The 24676-nt window shown below is 36.1% G+C and overlaps 1 protein-coding gene across 3 annotated transcripts in view; it reads right to left on the bottom strand.

Annotated features, from left to right (window-relative positions):
- Window positions 1–24676, bottom strand: part of SEMA5A (semaphorin 5A) — a 314328-nt gene that overhangs the window by 124728 nt on the left and 164924 nt on the right. For all 3 annotated transcript variants that reach the window (XM_042869442.1, XM_042869444.1, XM_042869443.1), the window contains exons 6-8: window positions 16518–16580; window positions 10533–10631; window positions 9171–9384 (exon numbers count right to left, since the gene is read on the bottom strand). In XM_042869442.1, the coding sequence (XP_042725376.1) occupies window positions 9171–9384; window positions 10533–10631; window positions 16518–16580 (376 nt within the window). The remainder of the gene's footprint in view (window positions 1–9170; window positions 9385–10532; window positions 10632–16517; window positions 16581–24676) is intronic.

The raw sequence follows: 24676 nt of genomic DNA, 5'->3' as shown, positions 1-24676 counted from the left end.
ACTTGTTATAAAGGTTTTTAATACAGGAAAGGAAATTACTTTTATTTCCTGCTGAACTTGCAGGAGCAAATTTCCATTTGTTCTGGAAGAGTAAATGCATTTCTTCTATGAATGATAACAAGTGCATAGCATCCTGGTATGTCACAGGATACAGATAATAGGGATCAACATGAGACTGTCAATCTGTAATAAAGTCATGACTATTGTAAATGATCTTTACAGTTTATACATACATATGTATATATATATATATGTATATGTGAGGATATAACATATAACTTATGGATGTGTGAGACTTAGTAGATGTTCCCAAACTAAAAAGAATCAACAGAATTGGAAAAGCAAGAAAAAGAGTTTATCAAAACGGCATGACAAGGTTTGCCAATGTACAACATGGAACAACACTACACAGATACGTGAGTCCAGGTACTGTAACACTTCAGTGCCAGTTATTGCTGCCTCGGGGCAAACACTGATGCAGCATGCTGTTTCTGAAGCTTGCTTACACAGTGCAGTGCCCAGGAATCTCTGTAACTTCCTTCTTAAACTAGCAAGACTCTGTCAAAGAAAGGAATTTTGCCCACAGACTCTTGTAAGTTATCACAAAAAGATGACCAAACCACACAAAGTCAACATAGAGCTTCAGTCAGAAATAATGTTTTTCCAAAGGTTGAGGACAAACCTACACAGTCTCTGTTCTTAATAAAAAGGCACTTACTAAGAAGAGGCAATGTTTCCCGTTAGATTATTTGCCCTATCAACCCACCTATGGATCTCAGAGACCAAAGAGACCAAGTCTATACTCACTGTCTTCAAGCTGATGCTTCCTAACATTGCAGACTTCTGGTGTATAGCCTAGCTATGGCTCTGACATGGAGTGAATGTTGATGCTGAGCCCTAGAGAACAGCATCCTTACAGCACAAAAGCAGAGGTGTGCTGCACACCTGGGAAGGCAGCAGGAGGTCATTGAGTTAGGGGCTCTGGAGGGAAACCCTAAATGAAGTGCCTCTTGGCAAGAGCATCTAAAGCAAACTTCTCCCTGAGTCATGTCCAGGTTTTCAACAGGAAAAAGCAGCTGGAGTGGTCTAAAACAAGGCTAGGAAACAGGTCAACAATCAAGCAATATGTATGATATTGTATGATCAGGAATAAGTATTATTTCCTGGTCTTGGTAAGAAAGAGTTATGATTTCCACTGAATAGCCCTATGAGAAATGACCACTAACATTTCAAGTGAGTTGCGTTCAGAGACACAGTCAAAAGAGAACTGAGCTCCAGAAATCTGAAAAGAAATCTAAATTTAGAAGTTTGATACATCCAACTGCAGTTATAAGTATATATGCACTTATAACTATATATATATACATATAACTCCAAGCACATGCACATACACATGCATATATAATATTCAAAATCCTAAAAATCTAAATTCTGGTCTAGTGCCGAATGACATCCATCTTCACTAGATCAACAAATCACGCTCTCATACTGTTGGTCTCAAGAGATCCATTTGGCCTCTAATGATTCACTTAATCTTAATATTTATATTCAGCAATATAATTAATAGCATTAAATTCTAGAAACATGCATTCAGTGGTACTTTTTATGGTGGGTTTGGGTTCCTTGTTTTGTTTGTTTTAGTTTGGTTGGTTGCTAGTTTGTTTTTTTGCTTTGTTTTTATTAATAAGGTTCAATTTACCACTAAAAATGATCTAAAAAAAATGGAGATAACAGCAAGAATTTAAGCTCCAAATGTGCTAGTCTTTTTTTTTCTTTCACCTTACTAACGTAATTAATGAAGCACATTTCTAATTTGCATTTTGCCGTCTCAGTACTTCTTTTGTAATTACATTAATTTAGTATAACTCTCTGCAGCTGTTGGAAAACTCTAGAGATCCTGTATTAGGCTGACCCAGGCACTGCTTCTCAAGAATGTTTAAGGACAAATCTTAATCCTAGAGTAAATTTTTCCTACAGTGTTAAACTCCTTCAAAGTAATACATAACTTGTAGTCATCATAATTATAAGCTCACTAGATGAAATGGAAAACGTTAAGTATTTGAATAAAACTGGTGGAAATCACTGCTTATTAGCAGTCACAATCATCTAGGAGACATGCTTAAAATGATAGTCTGTTGTACTCCCAGCTTATTTTTACTACTTATTTCTCCTCAATGCCTCAATTCTCCATGTTTTTCTTTAATACTCTTTCTTTAGTTCAGTTGGAGGTTTTATGGGCACGGAAGACCAAGGACTATAAAATATAGTGAAAACATGTCTGTCAGACAGTTTTTTTTTCCCAGTCTTCCCAATCTTTTTCTTCCCAAATCTTCTAAATTGTTGATAGTTTTTATAATAAAGTCCAGTGTAATCACAAAAGTGGATGCAGACATTAGATATGATACTCTCTAATAATTTCTGAAATATAGCTATCTGTTTCCTCAAAAATAGTTCTCACATATTACATTACAAAAGTCCTTCTATTATCTGTTGTTTATTCAAAACAAACCTGTTCATTTTCAAGGTAAAGTGTTTCTACAGCATAGTATTTTGTAATTTGTAATTACCTCATTTTCTTGATGCAAATTAATTGGTTGCAAACTTAGTGATAGAAATCATTCTTTACTATGATCTAGTACCTACTTAAGTCCTTGAGAGTCCAATCTGGATTTCAGTATACTTTTGGTTGCCTGCGTTCACTGGATAGGTACCCTGAATAACAGGATACTGGGAAAGTGAGACAAAATACAGATCACTACCTAAATTCTCTTAGAACCTGTAGAGGTTTGGGCTTTATGGATCTATCAGTAAAATGCAGAAGTTTGGATGCTTACTTAAAATGCCAATCATTTTGCTATTTCTCCACTTTTTAAATTCTTTCCTATTTTATACTTCTTTCCCATGATTTGGTTTTGCAGGAAAGGTGTCAATCAAAGGTCTTTCCTTGCTGATTTGTACTTAAGGGCTTATTCCAGTGCTTAACAACCCTTTCTGTAAAGAAGTTTTTCCTGATATCCAATGTAAGTCTCTTCTTGTTCAACTTAAACTATTTCCCCTCATCCTGTCATCCGTCACCAGTGAGAAGAGACCAGCCCTGCTCTTGCTGCAATCACCTTTCAGGTATTTAAAGAGAGCAATAATGTCTCCCCTCAGCTTCCTCTTCCCCAGACTAAACAGCCCCAGCTCCCTCAGTTGCTCCTCGTACGGCATACTATCCAAGCCCTAGGTTGAATAAGAAGTACAAAAGCACCTCTGTGGGAAGTATTACCTGAGCGAGGAAGTGCTATGAAAGTTCCTTGTAGAAACTTAGTCTGGCCTAGGACAAAGGAGGTCAGGGAAGGTGTCTCCATCCTGCGTCAGCTTGCTACTCCCCTATTTTATCACTGCCATCTGGGGGAAGATATGCAGCTTTGAAAGGAAAAACAAAGCACAACTACTCAAATTTTGCCTCTGGTGGCAGCTCCAGTGGAGAATCCTAAGGATGTGTTTCAAAACCAATAGATATTTCCATTCTATTTTAGGATAATGGCAAAAAGAAAGATACACACAAAGGATCAGAACCAACTGTATATGTGACAGAACCAAGGAAAAGTCGTTATTTATCTTCTTGCAAAATAAGCAACAAACGGTAGCATATGTCTTGAATATTTTCAATCTGGTCTCCTGTCTGAAAGTTAAAGACCAAGCTGCACGAATCAACAGGATTTGAGTTACATAAAATATTGCATAATAAGAAAAGCTGTTTCAGGTAATTACAAGGCTTTTCACTATAAACAAAAAGCAACCTTGAATTATTATACCCATTTCCATTAATGCTCTGAAGCAAAAGTGAAAGGATTATTTTTGTTCTTAGCTCATAATATCTTTCCACATATCCTTCTAGTACCAAGAATTATAATAATAAATAAATATTATTAAATAAAACAAACAATACAGAGGATGGAGTCAAACATTAAACCCCTGTAGCCAGCAATCTGCAATAATTTTGCTTTTGCTATTACTTGTGAAGACTAAATTAAGACTAAATTAAGAATAGGTTAGGAAGCTTTCTATTAAGCAAAACATTTTAAAAATATATCTTAGAAGAACTATTTTCAGAGCATCTAATAACCGAGCAGTAAGAGGGAAAAGTGATAATATTGTGTCAGCAGACCAGAACAACCCAAACATTGCTATGTTCTTCTCAGCTGGAAAGGCTTATAATCTGTGCAATATTTCATTTTTTTTCTCCTTTGGGGCCACATCTGATACTAGAACTCATTTTAATCATCTATAGTCTGCCCACTGATCAAGTGGCTAGGTATTTAGCACGAGTTTTTATTTACTCAACATGTTCCAAAGTTTATATCATAATATGTTTAGGAAAAAGAAAATAACTACAGTGTATTTCAAGACAGTTAGAGACCCAAACAGTCTGAATATGCAAGTTTAAGCCAAGGCGACTGGCAAAAGATGAAATCAAATGTCCCACTGTTCTGATCTATGATTTAACAATGGAAAGGATTGGGTTATCATAAGCTTCCTTAGTCTGTTTTGCCCTTTTGTGGGCAAAGGGAAGGAAGGAGACACTGTAGACTAAAGTTTCACAATGGAGCATCAAATCAACCTTCACTGATTTGAGGAGGTGAAATGGGAGTAGAACTACCTTTACTAATTATAAATGTTGTACTACAAGAAAAGCAATGGAGGCTTTTCATTGTTAATCTAAACCCACTGAAGTTTGTGGACTTCAAGTATAACTCTTCCATTTACTCTATACTCCAGACCAAATGATGATGAATTTTACCCCTGCTGTGCTTTGTAGATGAACCCTAAGGCTGAGCTCAATTAGAAGCACTCTGTAACAGTAAGTTCTGGATATGATTTAAAAACCATGTTATGCTGTGATTTTAAATAGACTCAAGTAAACAGCCTGTGAGCAGTGAATCAAGCTGTCCTTTTTTTTCCCTTAATGAAAGATCTAATGTATTTGCTATCATTTAATCATATCCGAAGCAATTACTAAGGTAGACTATTCCTTTCATGAAACATTACTGTTTTAAAATGGCCTAGAAACACACTGCTCTTTACTGACCTGAACAATGGGTTGAATCTCAAGGCCTCACTGATTGCTTTGGTTCAGAGAAGAAATTAATGGAAGAACTGTCTGCTTCAGACATAACGCTCAATGTGTGCTGTTTGACCTCAAGTTATTTTTCTCAAGCACAGAAGTACTTGAATACAGACTTAGAGAGAAAGAGATATGAAAGTAGGCAGCAGAACATGTCTTAAAGAATAAAGTGCAGGTAAGCAGCCTTTCTAACTTCTTCAATTGTTTGCCCTCTCTATACATATACACGTGAGTACTTTCAAGTACTACTTTTTTTTTTTTTTTTGTCTACATGGGAAAAGACAAAGCCAAAATCATGAGAGGAAGGGGTGGTGTCTCCATTCAGAACTCCCATATTAACTGTCCTGCAGCGTGCTGGGTACCAGATGGAGATAGTACTAGTTTGTTGCATTTGCCACTTGCATTTAATGTCTACAGAGCATCAGGAAGACAAACAAGTTCTATGTGCAGAGCATTAATTTATTTTTGTGGAAAATAAAGGAATTCCTGAGGTGAAAAACTGCAACTGGTGAACATATTCAGGCATAATCAAGAGCTGAATATGTTATTCCTCTTAATTTTAGAAAAGAGCAAATTCAAAAACTGCCTCCAGATGTTTCTTTCCTCTTTCACTGAAGAAGACAAGAGTGTTTACAGACTAAAATTTTCCAGAAAATGAAGAACATTTAGGAATTGGGCAGATATCTAACATTTGGTCAAATGCTCTGCCTGCTGTTTGAAATTGACAGTACAGACAAAACTCAGTTTACTCAAATTTCAGACTTCTGGCAGTAGTGCCTGTCATATTGCTCTCTATCATTTTTGAAAGGACTTGGAGAATGGGAGAGGTCCACAAAGACTGGAGGAAAATCAGAGTCACATCAGCCTTCAAAAAGGACATGAAGGAGTTACAAGCTGGTTAGCCTCACCTCCATCTTTAGGAATCAGACAGAAAAACTTGTTCTGAATGCCATCTCCAAGTAACTGGAAGAAAAGAAGTTCATCAGGAGTAGTCAACATGGATTCACAAAGGCTACCAAACTGGTAGCCTGGGAGAGCAGAGGATTCTGTGTACCTAGACTTCAGCAAAGCTTTTGACCGTCTCTCAGCATCCTTGTAATGAAGCTCAGAAACTAAGACAGTGAGGTAGACTGAGAACTGGCTGACTTGCAGAGACTCAACAGTGCAAAGACTCTGGTTAGAGGCCTGTAGCTAGCAGTGTTCCCCAGGGATCAGTACTGGGTCCTGTTTTGCTCAATATCTTCATCAGTGACCCAGATGAAGGGACAGAGTGCATTCCTAGCACATTTACTGATGACACAAATCTGGAAGGAGTGGCTGAAACATCAGAAGGCTCTGCTGCCATTCAGCAAGACTGAGCAGGCAGGAGAGTTGGGTGGAGAGGAACCTGATCAGCAGAAAAAAAGTGTAGAGTCCTATACACTACACCTAAGAAAGAAGAATAATTGCATGCATCAGTACAGACTGGCCTGACAGAAAGGAACTCTGCAGAGAAGGACGTAGGTGTGATGGTCGACAACAGTTTGGCCATGAGCAAGCAGTGAGCGCTTGCTGCACGGTAGGCCCCCAACAAAGGAAAGATATGGAGTTTTTCGAGAAGGTCCAGAGGAGGGCCACAAAGAGGGCTGGAACACCTCTCCTATGAAGACAGGCAGAAAGAATTAGTCTTGTTCAGCCTGGAAAAGAGAATGCAGCAGGGAGACCTCATTGTGGCTTTCCAGTATTTAAGGGGAGTTTACAAACATGAGGGAAATCAACTTTTTACATGAGTAGGCAGTGATAAGAAAAGGGGAAGTGGTTTCTAACTAAAGGAAAGCAGACTTAGATTCAATGTCAGGGGAAGTTTTTTACTGAGTGGTGAGGTGCTGGAACATGTCCAGAGAGGTTATGGATGCCCTCTGCCCCGAAGGTGTTTAAGGCCAGGTTGGATGGGGCCCTGGGCAATCTAATCAGGTACTTGATCCAGCAGTTGGCAACTCTGTTTGTGCCAGGGGCGTTGGAACTTAATGAGCCTTGGTTTCCCTTCCAACCCAAGCCATTCTGTGATTCTCTGATTCTTTAGAGTACTCTTATCACATACAGAGATAGCTTGAAATGTTCCAATTCAATATGTATAGTAGCAAATCTAAGTGAGAAGAAGCATCACACTCTGAAGGAAGCATGGATGTAACAGAAAAATATATTTTGGCTTGGAAATTTAAAACTATATGTGCACACAAGCACAACCTAAAAAGGCTGAATTTGACTAAGTGTCAGCTAATACTGCTGAACAAGTTTTGACCATGAAGCTTCCATTCCAGTTGATAAAACTGCCAAACTTTTCTTACAGGATTATTTATGTTACTTTCTCACTGAAAGCATCAAATCCTTCATTTCAATTCAAGTGCTGAAAACCTAATCCAGTTTTTTGACACTGTGTCACACATGCATGGGCAAATTGACATAAAAGCAGATGAATCTGCAACTCTTAGCTGCCCCACAAGACATTTCCCCTCTACACCTCTTTATGTAAGAAACCGAGATGCTTCTAGCCTTTTATTGGATTTGCTTGAACTGGCTCCAATTACAAAACTAATCTTGTTCTTTCTCCCCAAAGATAAACTCATACTTTCCTGACAACTTAATTCAAAACAGTTTTGAAGCAGAAGAATGAATTATAAAAGAGAATGTATAGGTATGGCTGAAGCTTTTAATAGGCAAAATGTAAATAGAGAGAATCTGATTAATTGGAACAGTTTTCATGGGAAGTGATGGGAATTTTACTGTGCCCTTTGGCATAAAACATCCAGTTAAAGTGAAAAGTCAGTGTGAAGAATGTTTTGCCTTTGACAGAAGCATCCAGGTGTGGCACAGCAATTAGCTTCAGTATCACGGCTGTGTGGACAAATGCTGCCTGAACAGAGATACCTGTACAACGAGTTCATTTTTCATCTCAGATTTCTTTTACACTGCTATAATTCTTTTATGTTTTATGCAGTTCGGTCTTTTTTTGTTAATTAATACTTTAGCACTGTCTGAACTTCAGAAAATGTCACAAAATTTCTCCAAGCTACCTCTGACGGCTTCTTAGTATAAGGAAAAAAGATCAAGTAAACAAGTACAATTCAGCATTCAGTTTATATGAAGACTGAAATATATAACTAAAATAGTCAGATACTTGCTGCAGCATAATGTTCTAAAGGTGGAAAGGTTTATATATGTAATTAAATTTGAACATGGGAACAATTTCACCATAACAAGTAATGCACTGTGGGTTACTGTTGGTTACTGTCGGTTACTGTCGTGTCACTTATGCGACTGATGGCAAGTTAAGCATCAGGAGTTATATGCTTTTTTTTTTTTTCTTTTTATTGTGAAAAACCATGGGCAAAATATAAATTACATACTTCAAAATTTTAAGTTAAGCAATGGTTTCCACTTTAGAAGAATCTGCATATAGTTTAGTAATACACACATTAATTGCCAAGGGAGATGTTCTTGATCTCAGGAATACCAGTTTAAATTTCCTCTCATCTGAAAATCCTCATTCAGTGGTGAACATCTTTGATACAGGAATCACTGCTACAATATTATTTTTATGATTTATGTTGCACATACAATAAGAAGTATCAAAATCAGCTATAATAAGCATCAAAAACTTCAGTTTACCACCTAAGCAGCTTGAAAACACATCTATTTATGCTTGTTAAGGCTGGGACTTGCAGAGAAAGCTAGGGAAATTCAGTCCATTCTAAACTATTTTCTGCCTTCAGTTTTTAAAGGACTCAACAGAGCAATGTCCAAGGCAAGCCACAGCCCTTGGCCATCGCAGCTTTGCCATTTAAGCTCACTTGAGATATAAAGTACAGCTCATCCCTATGCCTGCAAACACAAATTAATATTTAAGTGAATATCTTAAACAGCTATATTAATTACATGCTATAATAACTATACTAGTATATTAAAAATTGTATTATGCAAAATAATTTTAAAATGAGAAGTGCATTACTCTCAAAACATCCAAATTCTCATGGATCAGGAGAACGTGGGTTAAAAAGTAGATAAGTCTCATGGTACTCACCATTCAGCCACTTGGAGTTGTACTGTGCAGTGCGGAGAGGAGGAAGGGCTCCCAGACTGCGATAAATGGCAGGATCCCTTCCTGGAAAATCCATGGCTGTAGCAGCATACAATTCCCCACTGGAAGTGAGAAGTGCAGTGGAGTTGTGCTGGGGACTATAAGGACAACGAGCCATGCCACTGATTTGATCATGTATCTCTGTCAAGTTATTTAACTGTAAAACAGTAAGAAAAAGGGATTAAAATGACCTGAAAATTATCATCTCTGCCATGCTGTATCAACCTGAGCAAACTGTTATCGCAAACATGAATTAGCTGTTTTTCTATTGCACAACACTAATGAATTAGCCTGTACATCCACCTGAAGATGACTCATATAGATTTCACTGTAATATTGTTTGACCTTGCTTGTTCACCTTTGGAGGGCAAAGCATGCAAATTAGCAATTAGCCATCATTCCTCAAACATTGGTATTACACTGGGAGCAACTAAAAAATATATCTATATATAGATTGTTGTTATGAAAAACAGATCTGATTGTCAGATTCATCTAAAGTATTCACACATTCTAAAGTATTTCAAAGGAAAAAAACCTCACATGAAAATTAGATTTTGTAAAAAATGAGCTGCCTAGTTCAATAGACATCTTTCTGACTTAGTAGCCCCAATACTTCGAGCCATAAATCAGAGTGTGATTCTAAGTTATTTGAGAATAAAGGTACAATAAGTTTAAAAATAATAAATGTGTCAAGGAGTTTTTGATGACTGTTTTTCTTTATGTTTGAAAGCCTCTCCCCACCTGAAATGTATAGCCCACTTAGTCCAACCTGTGACATTTTGTTTTTTATTATATGACTATTATTGATTCTTTATGGACTCTTCTTCTTTGACACACAAATTACAGTTTTGTTGTTGTTGCTGTGCATGTAGTTTTTTGCGTTTTATTGTCCCAGAAAAAGGATGATTTCTCAACAAAGATTTCTCACTCTCACCAGTCAGAAATCACTAGCGCAGATACCCGTCTTCTTCATAAATACACATGCACAGTATGAAGCTACTAAATTGTGTTTTATCACTAAACCTGTTGACAACAACCAAATTTGACAGAATGGCGGAAGTCTTAGAAATATTTAAGACTCGTGAAATTTGGCATGTGGGAGGAACTGAGCTGCTCAGGAACAGACTCCAAAAAGAGATTATCAGTTAACTCTCCTCTTTTCCCTGACACTAACCAAATCAGCTTTTACCTACCAGCTCACTAACCAATTCACAAACAGCCTGAAATCAACAACTTGCTGTGCTTACTAACCAGAAGTGTCAGAGCATGGGCTCGAGTTTATGGGACAGAATATTTAATTCATACCGTCCGATTCGTGCAAATAGGAGTGAAAGCATTGGTTCCACAGGTAAAGAGATGGTTGCCTCCAACCAGAAGCACTCGAATATAGTTCTGGCATTCCTCCTGCCATATAGGAAAACAAAGAATAAATTCAGTGTTTATGCATACTCAGTGTGTTAGCAATCGTCAATATAAATGTTCTAATGACAACATAGACATCCACCAATCTTTGTGAAAGGATCCTAACAGTATCACAGTAAGGTTCTTCAATATCAAAGACTTCTGAGTGTGCAGGAAGTCAGGATTAAAAACAGGTTGCCAATAAAAACAGTATGTTCTAAGTATATAAATAAAATTATTGAGATGTCCAGACACAGATTTGTCACTCTTAGCTACATAATTTGTATGGTATGTTTTATTGCATCTGCATTTTGGTTAATTTGAAGTTTCTCATGGTAACATCTAAAATTTCATTATTACAATACACATACACTGACCCTGAAGAATAATTGTATCTCTCTTTTTTTTTTTTTTTATACATTAGAATGTATGAAGGCTCTAAGAAGATAGAAAGCAACAGCAATTTCTAATGTTTATTTAGAAAGAGCAATACTAAGCAACTCCTGAAGTTGAATGTACGAAGGATTCAAATACTATTTCTGCAGAAATGTTCCTATCTATTAAAACAAAGAAAATCAACAACAACAAGATGTTTGCAGAATCCTTCTGTTTGAGCACTTGGCTAAAATGCTTTCTAGCATTCATTCAAAGAAATAGATACTAAGGGAAATCATGTAAGTATATCCCTGTAATGGTAATGGGGCAGAAGTCTCATTATCTGGCCCACGGTTATATTAAACATATTGCCTGTTTGTCTTACAAACTTTTACCCTGATAGAAAAGAAATATGAACCTGCACAGACTGAGCAAGCACAAAATAAACTGTGAAGCAAGATGGCAAAAATACTTCTAAATTCTCTGAAAAGAATGCTTAGAATTTATTACCTGCACTTTTCCTCATGCAAAATAAAAATGAAACAAAACAGAAAATCCCAAAAATGCACATACATAAGAAATTGCATCCATCTCTCATGAAAATGTAGCTCTCAGAACCTTCTCTTTGAGCCTTAAATGTAATTGTAATTGTCAAATATTTTAAAACTAAGATCAAATTTCCAGCAGATACAAAATCATTGTCTCTGTCTTAAATTTAGCAAGATCATCATCTTAATATCCTTTCAAGCAAACAGAAGCTGATATGCCAGAATCATATAACAGAGTCTGAAATTGTAGTTAAGTCTTTTTTAAAAAAGCAATTATTTCACTTCTGGGCAGTTTCCTTGATGTCCAGGAAATTTCATATAAATAAACACAGTATTTTTTTCTTTGGACTGCATTCCATTCCATCTGCAAGCTCTGGAATGTAAGTGTAGGAAAAATAAGTGGGTTCTGACATTAGAACCAATCCAACCTCTCCTCTTCATATTCTAGAGCTCCCTGAAATACTGCCATTGCCAAATTACTTGCATGCTCATCACCCACTCCTTCTGTTCAAAAATAATGCTATTTTTTTAAACTCTGACATTCCTGGGATTCACAAGATTCTTCTCTTTAATGTTCCCAAGTCTCGTACTAACCGTAACAATCCACAGTGCAACAGCACAGATATCTCAATCTATTTTTTGCTGGCTACGTAGTACAGTAAAATCAACGCTGAAAAAAAGACTTCTTTAATTGGCTATTTTATTCATACAGCAAATTGAAAATAATGCAGTGAAAAAAAAAAAGTTATGAATAAAACAATCACCACTCAAAAGCACATAGAGAAGGGACTCTTATTTAGCCAGTTCAATTGCTCAGAGTAACCTTTACAGCTCAAGGTTTCATTTTCAGATCTGCTAAAAAAGATACGTATTAGAGAACACAAACGATTTTAAAACCAAAAGTCTATATAGCTTCATCCTACATTTCTTGATGTCTTTGTCAAGTATTCTCTTACTATCCCATAAGATTATCTTTCAGAGAAAGAAACCATTTAGCATGTACTGTCTACTTTTGTATCAGCACACCTGAAACAAACCACAGCTATTTTAAAGAATTCAGTGGCAAAGGAGGTCAGGTTACTATTTAATACTAGTCTGACAGTTCAAGGATGACCTGGCTATAGTCACTTATCCATTCTCAGAATTTTAAATCCACTAGTGTTTATAGTTTTAATACTTCTACAGTAAGTTCAGAAGCTAATGCACACAGCTGTTGTAATATTAAACAAGCAACGAGTAAGATATTTTATTTTTTTGTTTTATTTATTGATTTTTTTACATTTTGCTCTTATATCTTTTTTTATTGTGTGTTCTTATCAAAAGTACCATTCAAAAGTGATGAATTGATCCTCTTCGCTATGGCATTTTTTCACTTAAATGCTATTGCGTGATGGTTACAAGGACATTGGTTTGTTTGGCTCACTCCAGGAGTTATTTTAAGCAACTGCTTAAATTGGTGGATAAATGTACAAAGTTTCAGTAACAAACATCAGACTACAAAAGTCAAGTGTGCATTACACTGTCAGATGTGATGGATGTCCCTATATATTTTCCTCCTCATCTCTTTCCCGTCATTGGCTCCTAAAGCATAAGCCTCAGAACAACAACTACTGCTAGGGGCAAAAATTCCATGCACCTTCTTTCTCAATAACAAGAACAAAGTTGCATTTAACTAACTATTATCTCAAAACTGCTAGAGTTGCTTTAGGGTTCAAAGTTGGCTTCTGATTTCAGAGCACACCATCAGCAAACTGACTTTTATCTTTGTTGCCTGAACTTATTACCCCCATAGTGGTCTGTGGTCAGCACAGCTTCAAGAGAAAAAAGGATCTGAATGAAAAATTACTCACAGCCATCCTTGTTATCCTTATCCCTCCCTTACCACAGTCTGGGCTAGCCATATTTATTTTGTCTCTAGTCTTTCCTATCCTTTTCTGCAGTCACACGTCTCTGCCCTGAAATCTGAAGTCGTTCTCACAAGTTTCATGGAAACAAAACACCCAGAAGCTCCCCAGCTGGGGCTGGATCTATTTATACAGCAACAATCAAAGAAGCAGCAACTGGAATTGTCTCCTAGGGGAAGAAGTGCAATTCAAAGTTCAAAGAAAAAGACCACAGTAAATAAATAAACAGATAGATAGATAGATAGATGATTGATTTTTTTAAAAGCCCGATCATGACAATAAGCAAAGAATTATTTCTTTCCAGGACTACCTTTGGTTGCAATGAAATCTAAGAACTGCACTTATCTTCTAGATGGTAAAACAGGAAAGAGGTTACAGACCCAAATCAAACAATGTATCTTTATTCAGATAGTAATGATACTAAGGAACAATCATAGAAGCAAATAATGGGTTGAGATTGAAGAGACCTTAAAGATTATCTAGTTTCAGCCCCACTAGTGGGGGCAGGAACATCTTATACTAGATCCGGTTGCCCAAACACTTTACAGCTGAATACTGTGTTCACTGTACAGTATTATATATGCTGTTCTAATAAGAACTGTACGGTGTTCATGTGGCCTTGAATGCCACAATTTAGGGATGGGACATCCACAACCTTCTAGGCTACCTGTTCCAGTGTGTCACCACCCTCTAGAATCTCTGAGTAAAGAACTTCTTCCCTATGTCTAATCTTTCCTGTAAGCCCACTTATTGAAATTTTGGAGGCCTTTATTAGAATAGCAGTGAAGGCATAACTTCAAATCACTTATAGAATAGTGTGATGAGCATGAATGAAAATCTGGATGAATGCACTACACTTAAGTACATTCCATAAGTGCTGAGTGCTTCTCTGAGTAAAAATTATTTAATAGCATGCTTCAGCAATGTTGAACTGAGTGTGCATATCAAACCACAAGCAGTTCTGTCAACACGGAATTCAAAGTACACTACTACATCCTTAAATTTACCACTACTTTCATCCATCGTGTTAGATTACAGTCACTGCAGGCACTGCGACTTTCAGAGCTGAATGCTATTTTCATTGTTTTAAATTCCAAAAATCACTGTGAAACAGAGGTAAAAACTTTTAGTAATACACTGTATTCCTACTGTGATAGTTTCTACTCTGTGCGCACTTCGATCAGTGCTGTCTGTCATACTATATTGTCACTTAGGCGTGTTCTCTACCTTCAGTATCGTCACCTGAAAGGTAAGGTTGAAGGCTTGAGGGACACATTACATGAGAAAACACAAAAATTCTATGTAGAAACAGCAATTTACAGAATGAAACATTTGCCTAAAATATGAGGTCCCAAAAGTTCCTTCTTTTCTCTCTACAAGCTAACAAGTAAGCAGCATACTCATCTATCATCTATTTCTGCCATGAAAGCCTTCATACAAGTTAGAAATTTTTAATTAAAATCACGCCTGTTCTTTTTCTTTAGCTATTAATAACTGTCACACAGACCTAGTAAAGCTCACACATTAGTGGCTAGTTATTAGCAACTCCTAAATACACGTTTCTAAGACTGGGATGAGAAAAAAAAAAGGGAAAGAAGAATAATAAAAAAGGCAATACAATCTCTTATGCCTTTTCTCAATGTTATAAACTCATATCTACAGTGAAAGATGATCTTTTGTAAAGACAATAATCTTCCATGCACGAAGATTTATACTGCATATTCCCTATACCTGCTTTTTTATTTCCTGGCAATTCTTTTTCTATCCTCATGGTATAGCATAGCCACGGTCCAATTGTGAGACAATTTTTCTTCTTTAAATTCAAGTGAAAATGGATAGGTAAAGGCTACAATGCAACATTATTTTCCAAAACTTACTAAAAAAAAGCTGGAAATGAAATCTTTTGCTTGATGGGAGAAGTTAATGGTCATATGTTACCATTCAGACTAGGCAGAAGAAGAGACCCATTCTTTACTTGAAGGCTATGAACATTTGGAATATGTTCTTCAAGCTTGTGGGATTTGGATTTTTTGTTTTGTTCTGCTTCTTTATGACTTTTGCCAATGAATCTCCATAGGCTGATATGTTCTACTGAGTGTGAATACTGAAAACAAGCATATTCTTCTGTTTTTATTGCTCTTGATGTACTTCTGTGTTTTTCCCTTACATTTTAACTCACTTGCCACCATCATTTCCAATGCACTGAAGCCACTATTCAGCTCTGCACATTCCCTCGTTGTAATCTGCCAATTCATGTGGATAAACTCATTGAGACACTCTTCATTTTGTGATGTGACAGTTGTTCACAGAGCATGGCTTGTCTTTGACATCACTGTTGCTACTGCTGGAACACACCACCCACTGCCTCACTGTGCTCACATCCACTGTTTGTTCTCCACAAACACTCAGCAAGTGTTGATGAATGTCAGTGGGTGTGATTTTTCCACATGGAGAAATTCAATGACACACCTTTGCTTCATCTGCATGTCCACGTCAGACACCATTTTGTCAGACTGCCCCTCTGCTGCCACCTGCCACATGGCAACAACATGGAATGGAATATTGTCGAAAAGATTCAACCACTACTGCAATATGACCAATATGTGCCTGTGGTATCATAGGCCAAATTAATAAAATAAGAGTAGGTATTTATTGATAAATATTAGTATTTATTAATAAAATAAAGTAGGTAAAATAGGCCCACATAAACTGAGGACTTTACAAAGAACATAGAGAGTTATTTGAGATTCATGGCACTGAGTACGATGTGAAAATACAGCTCATTACACATGATGGATGGTGGAGTCAGTGCAATGAATTGTTAGAAACTCAGTTGTTTTTATCATTTCATCACAGCACCACGTGACTGTACCTCTCACTCCACACCTTCCTAAATTGTTCTTTATTCCTTTCCTCATATATCAGAGTCATACTGTTTTTCTAGAACTCTCTTCGGAAAGAAATGGGAGACATTACAACTGCATAAGGTAGGTATTTATACACTGAATTATACCTGCTATTAAATTACAAATTTTGTTAAAGCAGAACTGTCTCATGCTTACCTTTGATTTCCCTTTACTGTAACAGGCTCTTTTAGTAGCTTCATCACATTGCCATTCCACTGCCTGTAACCAACAGATTTTAGTTAGAAATGCAAGGAACACAGAAATATATAACTCAGCTACCTAAGCTCATGCTTGAGATACATGCTTCAGGTACACTGACAATTAACCATGAGTGGTTCTAGCCACAGTTTATCGCCTTATAAGCTTTTTCTCCTTAGAAATATAGTTCTGCTTTTAGTGGGTTTTGAGTTTTTTAATCCAAAGTGAAACTGGTTGTCCCCATGATTCACCATACCTACAGCTATAGCAGAAATAACCACAATCATATTTGATGCTGTTTAGCTCCTTTTGTATCAGTCTTACTCAGCTAAGCAAAGAGAAGGGGTGACTCTTCCTCCTCAGCAGAGGTAGGTGGCATCATGCTGAGGTCAGCTCTGCTGTGAGACCTTTTGTGTCAGAAAGGGTGCACTGCTGCTGGTTTTGCAGATTTTCTCTCAAGCATGAAATGGGTATTTTATTTTCTCAAGGTGTGACTGCAGCAGTAATTGGAGAAGCTAGAAGTTCAATTGAAGGAAAAGAGCAACAAGCAAGCATCCACAGGACAACAGTGAAATGGAGCACTGCAAAGCAGAAGTGATTTATCCTCATTTTTGAACCTTCTGCTTCAACAAACTCATGCCAGGAATGTAAGTCTAAGCTGCATTATGGCACTTTCACTGCCTGAGTTAATTCCAATTATTTCCATATTTAACATTCAACAGCTATGACTTACAAACTCTACTGTTCAGTGGAGCAGATCCTGGGCTTGCTGTGTATGTGCTAATACATGCACACATTTGAATGCCTGTGTATGCTGTGCAGAGTGCATTTTAAATCTCTTTGCTTGCTTTCACATCAACAACGCACATCCACCTGTTCTCTTAATAAAAATGTCACAAAGCATTTTACATTTGACCAGGAAAAAATGTGATTACTAACTAAACACTGCTGCTTAATTGTTGAAACCACAGTTTTTTCAGTTTTATTTACCAGAAAATAATGGAAGATAATTTATTCAGACTTAATATAAGCAATCTTTTGTACCTGTCTTTCAATGGAGACAATATTGACAAAAAGTACACTCTACAATTAATACAAATTAATAGGATGAAAGACTATTTAAACAAAGAGGAAATATGCCTTCATGGTAGACTATGCAGTACTTTTTCATTTGCTTTTCAATAAGCCCAATAATTATCTTCTTTTTTTGTTTCAGAAAAGAAAGACTTGTAAAACTAATGTCATTACTTCTCTTCCTCAGCTCCACGCCTTCCCATTTAAAGCATTTACTTTTGCAGATAAATGACCACAGCATATTAGAGAATACATTGAAAACTTCTGGAAAACCCCACTTGTGAATGATGACTCTAGCATTTATAATGAATTGTATCTTATACTATGTAAGATTAAAAAAAAAAAAAAAAAAAAAAGAGCAGTAATGACTTGACTTTTTTGATTGTAATGATATAATGACAAAATGACATTTTGATATAATGTCAACCTTGCAATAAAAGATTGCTCTTGGACGAGCAGCAAGCGTTAAGTTCTTCATTCCAATAGGACACAATAAATTTGCATGTTCCACAGCACTAAAAACAAGTATTTGGTAGTTAATTCATTATCTCTAAACAGCACAGAAAGTTGAACTTCCTTGAGACATGCAAGAGTTACCAGTAGCAGGTCAAGACGGAAAGACTTAGTGGAATACAGTTGCTTAAAATTAACTTCTGAAGGAATACTCTTGCCAAAACTGAACTGAGAAGAATATGCTAAGCATGAACAGCAGGAAGAAAGAAGACAGAAAAATTGGATTCAAGACAAAATGTTTATCAATAAATCAATTTTTACTGGCAAAATATCTAGCTTTCAGTTGGCTAAGACTGTGGTAAAAGACTAATTTGAAGGCAAAAGATGTGAAATGTGAAAATTATGCTACATCATAAATCAAGAAAATTAAGTACACCTCTCAGGCACTGAAATGTTTTGGAAAAGACACTCAAGAGCCAAAAAGGGACAGTTCTTCAAATTTTCTGTGAAATCTGAGAAAAGTATACAAGGCACCTGTGAACAGGCCACAAAACCACTAATGTCATTATTGGCATAACTGAAAGAAAAATTTCTTTTCTGCCATCCATGGGATGCATAGATTTAAATAAGGGTACTAAATATTACAATACTAAATTATATATATCAGTAAAATAGTTAACAGCAAATGCAGGAACCCAAACAGAATAAACTATATAACTATATACAAATACATACAATTCCTAACTGAATGGGAAACTTTATGCAAAAATTTTCTTCAAGACAATATATTTCAAAACAGTAATACTGTCTGAACAATAGGATCATAGAATTGTAGAATATCATCACCTTTTCACATTCTGAAGGCACTCTTAAACTTCACCTAGTTCAACTTTCCTACAATGAACAGAGACACCTACAGCTAGATCAGGTTCCTCAGAACCCCACCCATCCATCTCCAAGGACAGGGCAGCCACCACTTTCTGGGCATCCTGTCCAGCACCTCACAACCCTTAATGAATTTTCCTTATATCCAATAAGGGTATAAAGAAATCTAAATCTCCCTTCTTTTACTTTGAAACTTACCTCTCTGAATGGGATCCCATTCCTCGGGTGTGATGACTGCACCACACAGCTTAGTGTCATCTGCAAACTTCCTAGGTGCACTCCATCCCACTTTTGATGTTACTGATGAAAATATCAAAGAGCACCAGCCCCAGCACTGACCCCTGTGGGACTCCACTTATCACCAATCTACATTGGACATTGAAGTATTGGCCACTACTCTCTAGGTACAATCTTGTAACCAGTTCCTTCTCCATCAAATAGTCCACTCATCAAATCATTATCTTTCAAACTGGAAGAGAACTATGTTATGAAGGACTGTGTTAAAGGCTTTATTTAATTCCATCAGTGGCTCTTCCCTTGTCCACTGACACAGTTATGCCATCATAAAAAGTGACAAGGTTGGTCAGGCAGGACCTGCCCTTCGGGAAGCCATGCTGCCTTTTCCATATCACCTCCCTTTCTTCCATTTGCCTTGACACAGCTTTCAGGAGCATCTGCTCCATGGTATTCCCCAGCACTGAGATGAAGAAGTAACTAAGTATAGACACACTAGTGACAAAGCCATCACTAACATCAGGTATACTTCATAGTCCTGTAACTCCGAGTTTCACTGCTAGAGGAGACAATAAGAGGGCAGGCTGCAAATCAAGTGCATTACAAAGGCACTCAAAGAAGGCTGGGTAGTTCAGAGTCTTATAGGTTTGTCCCCAGGATTCTTGAATATTTTCAAAAATACATACATATGCCCTATTACAGATTAAATGAAAAGAGCATGTGTAGGCCAACATTTATACCTACATACATACATGTATATATACAGATATAAAAACTATATATAAAAATTATATATACATATGTATATAAATATACATAAAAGAAGTATTTCTTTTAAATCTTCAGGAAATCTGGGGAAGTTTCTCACTAAATGGAAATTCAATTATTCAACAAAGCCTATAGTAATATAAAGTGGGAAGACTGGTGGAAATTTGTCAAGTTAAATGCCATTTCAATGTGGAAGAAAAACAACAGGAGAGAAATGTGCCCTGAATCTTTAAAACATAAAGATGAAACAAAATGTCCCAATGGAATAACATTGTGATTTTTTTCAGTTGAAGATAAAGACTTTAAATTCTGAAAGAGTAGACTGACACATACAGATTGTTGTATTTTAGAGAACAAGCGCAAAACCAGGTTTACTTAGAAATGTTACAGTTATCCATTGCTTGTATCAAAATGACATCTTCTGCTTGGCATCATTTGCTAATATTTTCACAGCATTCGGATAAGTGGTGCAGAGAATAAGATATGCATACCATGATTACTATTTGATCCCCTATCACAACTTAAATACTTAAATTTTATCCTGTTGAGAGGTATTCTTTTTTATGTCTTAAGAAATTGTTCCAATTTTCATACAGTAAAATACAACATCCTGTGTTCTGTGTATTCTTTTTAATTAATATTATAATTCTACTTAGCAGGTAACAAAATGCACTGAACCAAATTATAGACATTCAAACTTTTCTTTGCTCTGGGGAAGGAGAGTACAAAGATTTGAATTTTAATACTGAAGAAACTAAAGATGATAGCACATTTTCATGAGAAACATATGTACAAAGGTTAAAGGGTAGCTCATAAGCTCAAACACATTCAAACATAAGGAAGATAGATTTAGGTTGGATATAAGGAAAAAATCTTTCACAGTGAGGTTGGTGAGCCACTAGTACAGGTTGCCCAGAGATGTGGTGGATGTCCCATCCTTGGAGACATTCAAGTTCAGGCTGGAAGAGGTTCTGAGCACCCTGATCTAGCTGTAGGTGTCCCTGTTCACTGCAGGGGAGTTGGACTAGATGACCTGTAAAGGTCCCTTCCAACACTAAGGATTTTATGATTCTATGATTCTAACACATTCTTCTGCCCCTGATAGGATGGTGAGGCAATTACAACAGGATGGTTTTATGAACCCTGCTATCAAATACATGCTTTCAAGTGCCTCCACAAATTTAATGTCTCCTGCAATCTAGTAGATAGAAATAAATCTTAATTATCTGACAGTCACCAGTAGAGCTGTTTGAAGAGCTTCCTGTGAGATTTTTAGCCCTGCCAAACTCAGATTGTGTGACCACTCTTAAAGACTGAACTTGACAAAGTTTCATCAGATAAGGAAGTCACAGTTGATTGTCATATGGATTGCTTTCTTCATTTAAAAAAACACACAAAGCACAAAGCTCCAAATATATTTGGCATAAAATCAGACTGAGCAGAAACATGGCTTTGGTGCGCACTTTAAGTCTAAATTTGAACACAACTGTAAAACTAATGGCAGGTGTCTTTTTGTGTCAGAATTTTGGACATAATGCCAAAATCTTCAGATGAGTCCTCTCCTAACATTTTCAAAGGCAGTGGGAGAGGAGAAATTCCAGATAGAGAACTACTTCCAACTCAACTTTTATCTATGTAAAGTAATTATTATCTTGAAAAATGAAGAAAAATATACATGCAGCACACATAAATCTTAAGTTAAAAGTTTTAGTATTAAAAGTAATCATATTCTTTAGAACAACAAATGTATTTCAATAACTTCTCCGCTTGAGTGAATGACAGACTTGTTTAAAAGTCAAACAATCATATTTTCAAAGGACAAACCAAATAAACTTAAAGAAATTAGCTTCAAGAGAAATCAAAGTGATTTATTTGAATAGCTTAGAAGAATACTAAAACAGCATTAAAGAAAATAAGGAAATAGTGAATAATAAGTTTCCTTCCTAGTTAATAACTAATTTTCAATTTGTTTTCTTTGTATCCAACATACAACAACTTCCTAAGTTCTCTAGCAAGAAATTAAGTCATAGAATCATAGAGCATCCCAAGCTGGAAGGGACCTATAGGGAACATCAAATCCAACTCCTTTCCTACCTAAATTATTCTACAATTTCCCAGAAAACAAACAGAAAAAGCAACCAAACAAAAAACATAAAAAGAAAAAATCCAAAAGGATAAGAAATTAATTCTAATGAATCCACTTCTACAAATATACTAAGTGCAAAAAGGAAATTTGAAAAGTATGAATACAATCAAAACAAGGACTGGTCACTTTGAATGCATGAGGTGAGGTATCTATTAAATATATTTATAAATCATAAATAACCATGTGGCTTTCACCTTCATTAATGGAAGATGCATACACAAATCTTCACGAATAACTATATTCATATAACTACATAGATACACATAACATATACACGTATACAGGTGCACACACACTTAGCTATACAGCTGAAGTTTTTCATAGTGTAGAAACAAAATGTGCTGTTATATTTCATAGTGAAAGAAGTTAATTAGTCAAGAACCAAAAAATGAACAGAACAGTATTCCAGACAGATGGTCCAGCACTTCTTAGGCAGATGGCTCTGCTAATTAGATACTGGCAAAAATAACATTAAAGAAGATGGTTTAATTATGCGACGCCAAAAAATAACAACTACATGAGATTTCCTTTTTTCTTTTTCACTATCTGTTTGCTTTCATCTCTTATATCATGTATTTAAACAATACTTTGGGGAGTTGCGTTATAATGGCAATAATCATAACAGTATATGTCAACAAACATGAGTAATATTACCTTATTGTTTGCATCAGTCCAGCAATGGAATAGCTTCAAAAAGCTGTGATTTGTTTGGCAAGTGTGTCTTGCAGCCTGCATAATTATATCTCAATGAACATGGTTGCTAGAGTCCAAAAGCTGAGTTTAAAGAGGCCATAAAGAAAGTGTCAGAATAGTAAATGCTAAGAGAGAATGTAGCCACAGAGGAGTATACCAACAAGACATTTAGCAGCAAATTAGCAACTGCAGTGTTAGAAGTGGTTTTGATAGTCACCAGAAATTTTAAGGCATACTTTGGTATAATGACATCCCTGCTTCCAGCAAATATGAAAAGCCACTTACAAAAGATTTATACCTCCCCATACTTCAGGCAAACCATTCTCCTTGCTTTCCACAGAACCATGACCTCATCCTTGCAGCCATTACTGCTAGAGCTCTCTGTCTTGCCAACCTGATAAACAATCAGCTTTTGAGAGTGGCCATCCACTGTGGAAATGCTAGGGGAATGTATTAAAAAGGGACTTCTCTTCAGCATAGATCTCCCTTTTGGCTCATCATAAAGAAAAACTGTTCTATATGGACTACAGGCAGCCTGGTTAGGCTCTCCTATCAAGTGATAGGCCAGCAGCTCAAACAAGAACAACATTGTATGGACAAATTTACTAATTGATGACATTTGTTGAATGTCCAGATACCAAATGCAACAGCCAATTCTCCTGGAAATAATAATACTCCTGTTTTCATTTGTTCAGCTTTTACTGCTCATCCACAGTTAGAAAATTATGGTTTCTTAAAAAGTATTTTTCTTAAAATTTCTTAAAGTTTCTTAAAAAAGAGTGTGAAATAGATGAAAATAAATGTCCAATTATGCTAGAATTTCCTAGGGTTTGGTTTTAAATAAAAATTGAACTCCCATGACAGATATATAATTTCATGTTTAAGCCACATAATATATGAAACTTTATATGGCTTCAAGAACAAAGCTGATGTCAACTGAATTTTCTTTCAAATATAACTGCCCAAAATATACAAAAACAGTGAGGAGAAACATAAATATTTAAGCCAAAGTTTTAATTACCTTATTTTGTTGACTATGGAAATAAATAGCTGCTGAAAATTTTGTCAGAATTGATACAATAAAATTTAGGGTTACTAAGACTTTCAGAAACTCATAGTGGGATGGCTACTGTGTTAACTTTAATCACACTAGCCTCCGCGCAAGATTCGACTTCTACTAAATGTCACCCAGCCACCCATCTGTGCTTCCCTGTTTGTGTTCCGCAAAGACTTCTAAATGTCACAAAATGTTCTTTGGGTTTACACTTAACAGAAAAATGTTTATAGAGGAAATTGCAGTTCCGAAACTGAAGTCAGCAACTCAGAACTTGAATATACTCAGAACCAATAGTTTTAGTCCTGCTTCCTGAGAGTTACTAATAAAAAGGCATTGTACTGTGACTTTCAAAGTTTTGAATGTTCCAGTTTGGCATTTTGAGGCTTTTATGTTTTTTATGGACATTTAAAAATTGAATGCTGGATTGTGCTGAAGGGGTAAAACAACAAAATGTTCTTGCATTTCCAGTCTTGGCAGCCACTCAGCAGGTAGAAATGAAATTTTGTACCATATTTTTAATGTACATTCTGAAATTATACTAAATATAGTAAATTTAATATATTGAATAAATTATATGTGAACCTTTTAAGATTAACATCTGTGTTAGCATATTAAGTTTTAAAGCTCTCCCTGCTTTTTGGCAAATAAAATTGATTTCAGTAGGCTTCAAGACCTTTTGAAAGCAATGTTTCATTTTTTTCAAATTGTGTTGTAAACTTTTAAGTGCTGATCAGAAATGTCATGATTCTCTTTATTTCAGGAAAGGGAAAGATATTTCAGTGCAATTTCATACTCCCTAGCCCCCTG

Source organism: Lagopus leucura, unplaced genomic scaffold (genome assembly GCF_019238085.1).
Source record: "Lagopus leucura isolate 7727_CA_CO unplaced genomic scaffold, USGS_WTPT01 Super-Scaffold_100002, whole genome shotgun sequence".
Classification (NCBI taxonomy): Eukaryota; Metazoa; Chordata; class Aves; order Galliformes; family Phasianidae; genus Lagopus; species Lagopus leucura.
The sequence above is the reverse complement of the archived record's forward strand: the minus strand, read 5'-3'. Positions and strand labels throughout refer to the sequence as shown.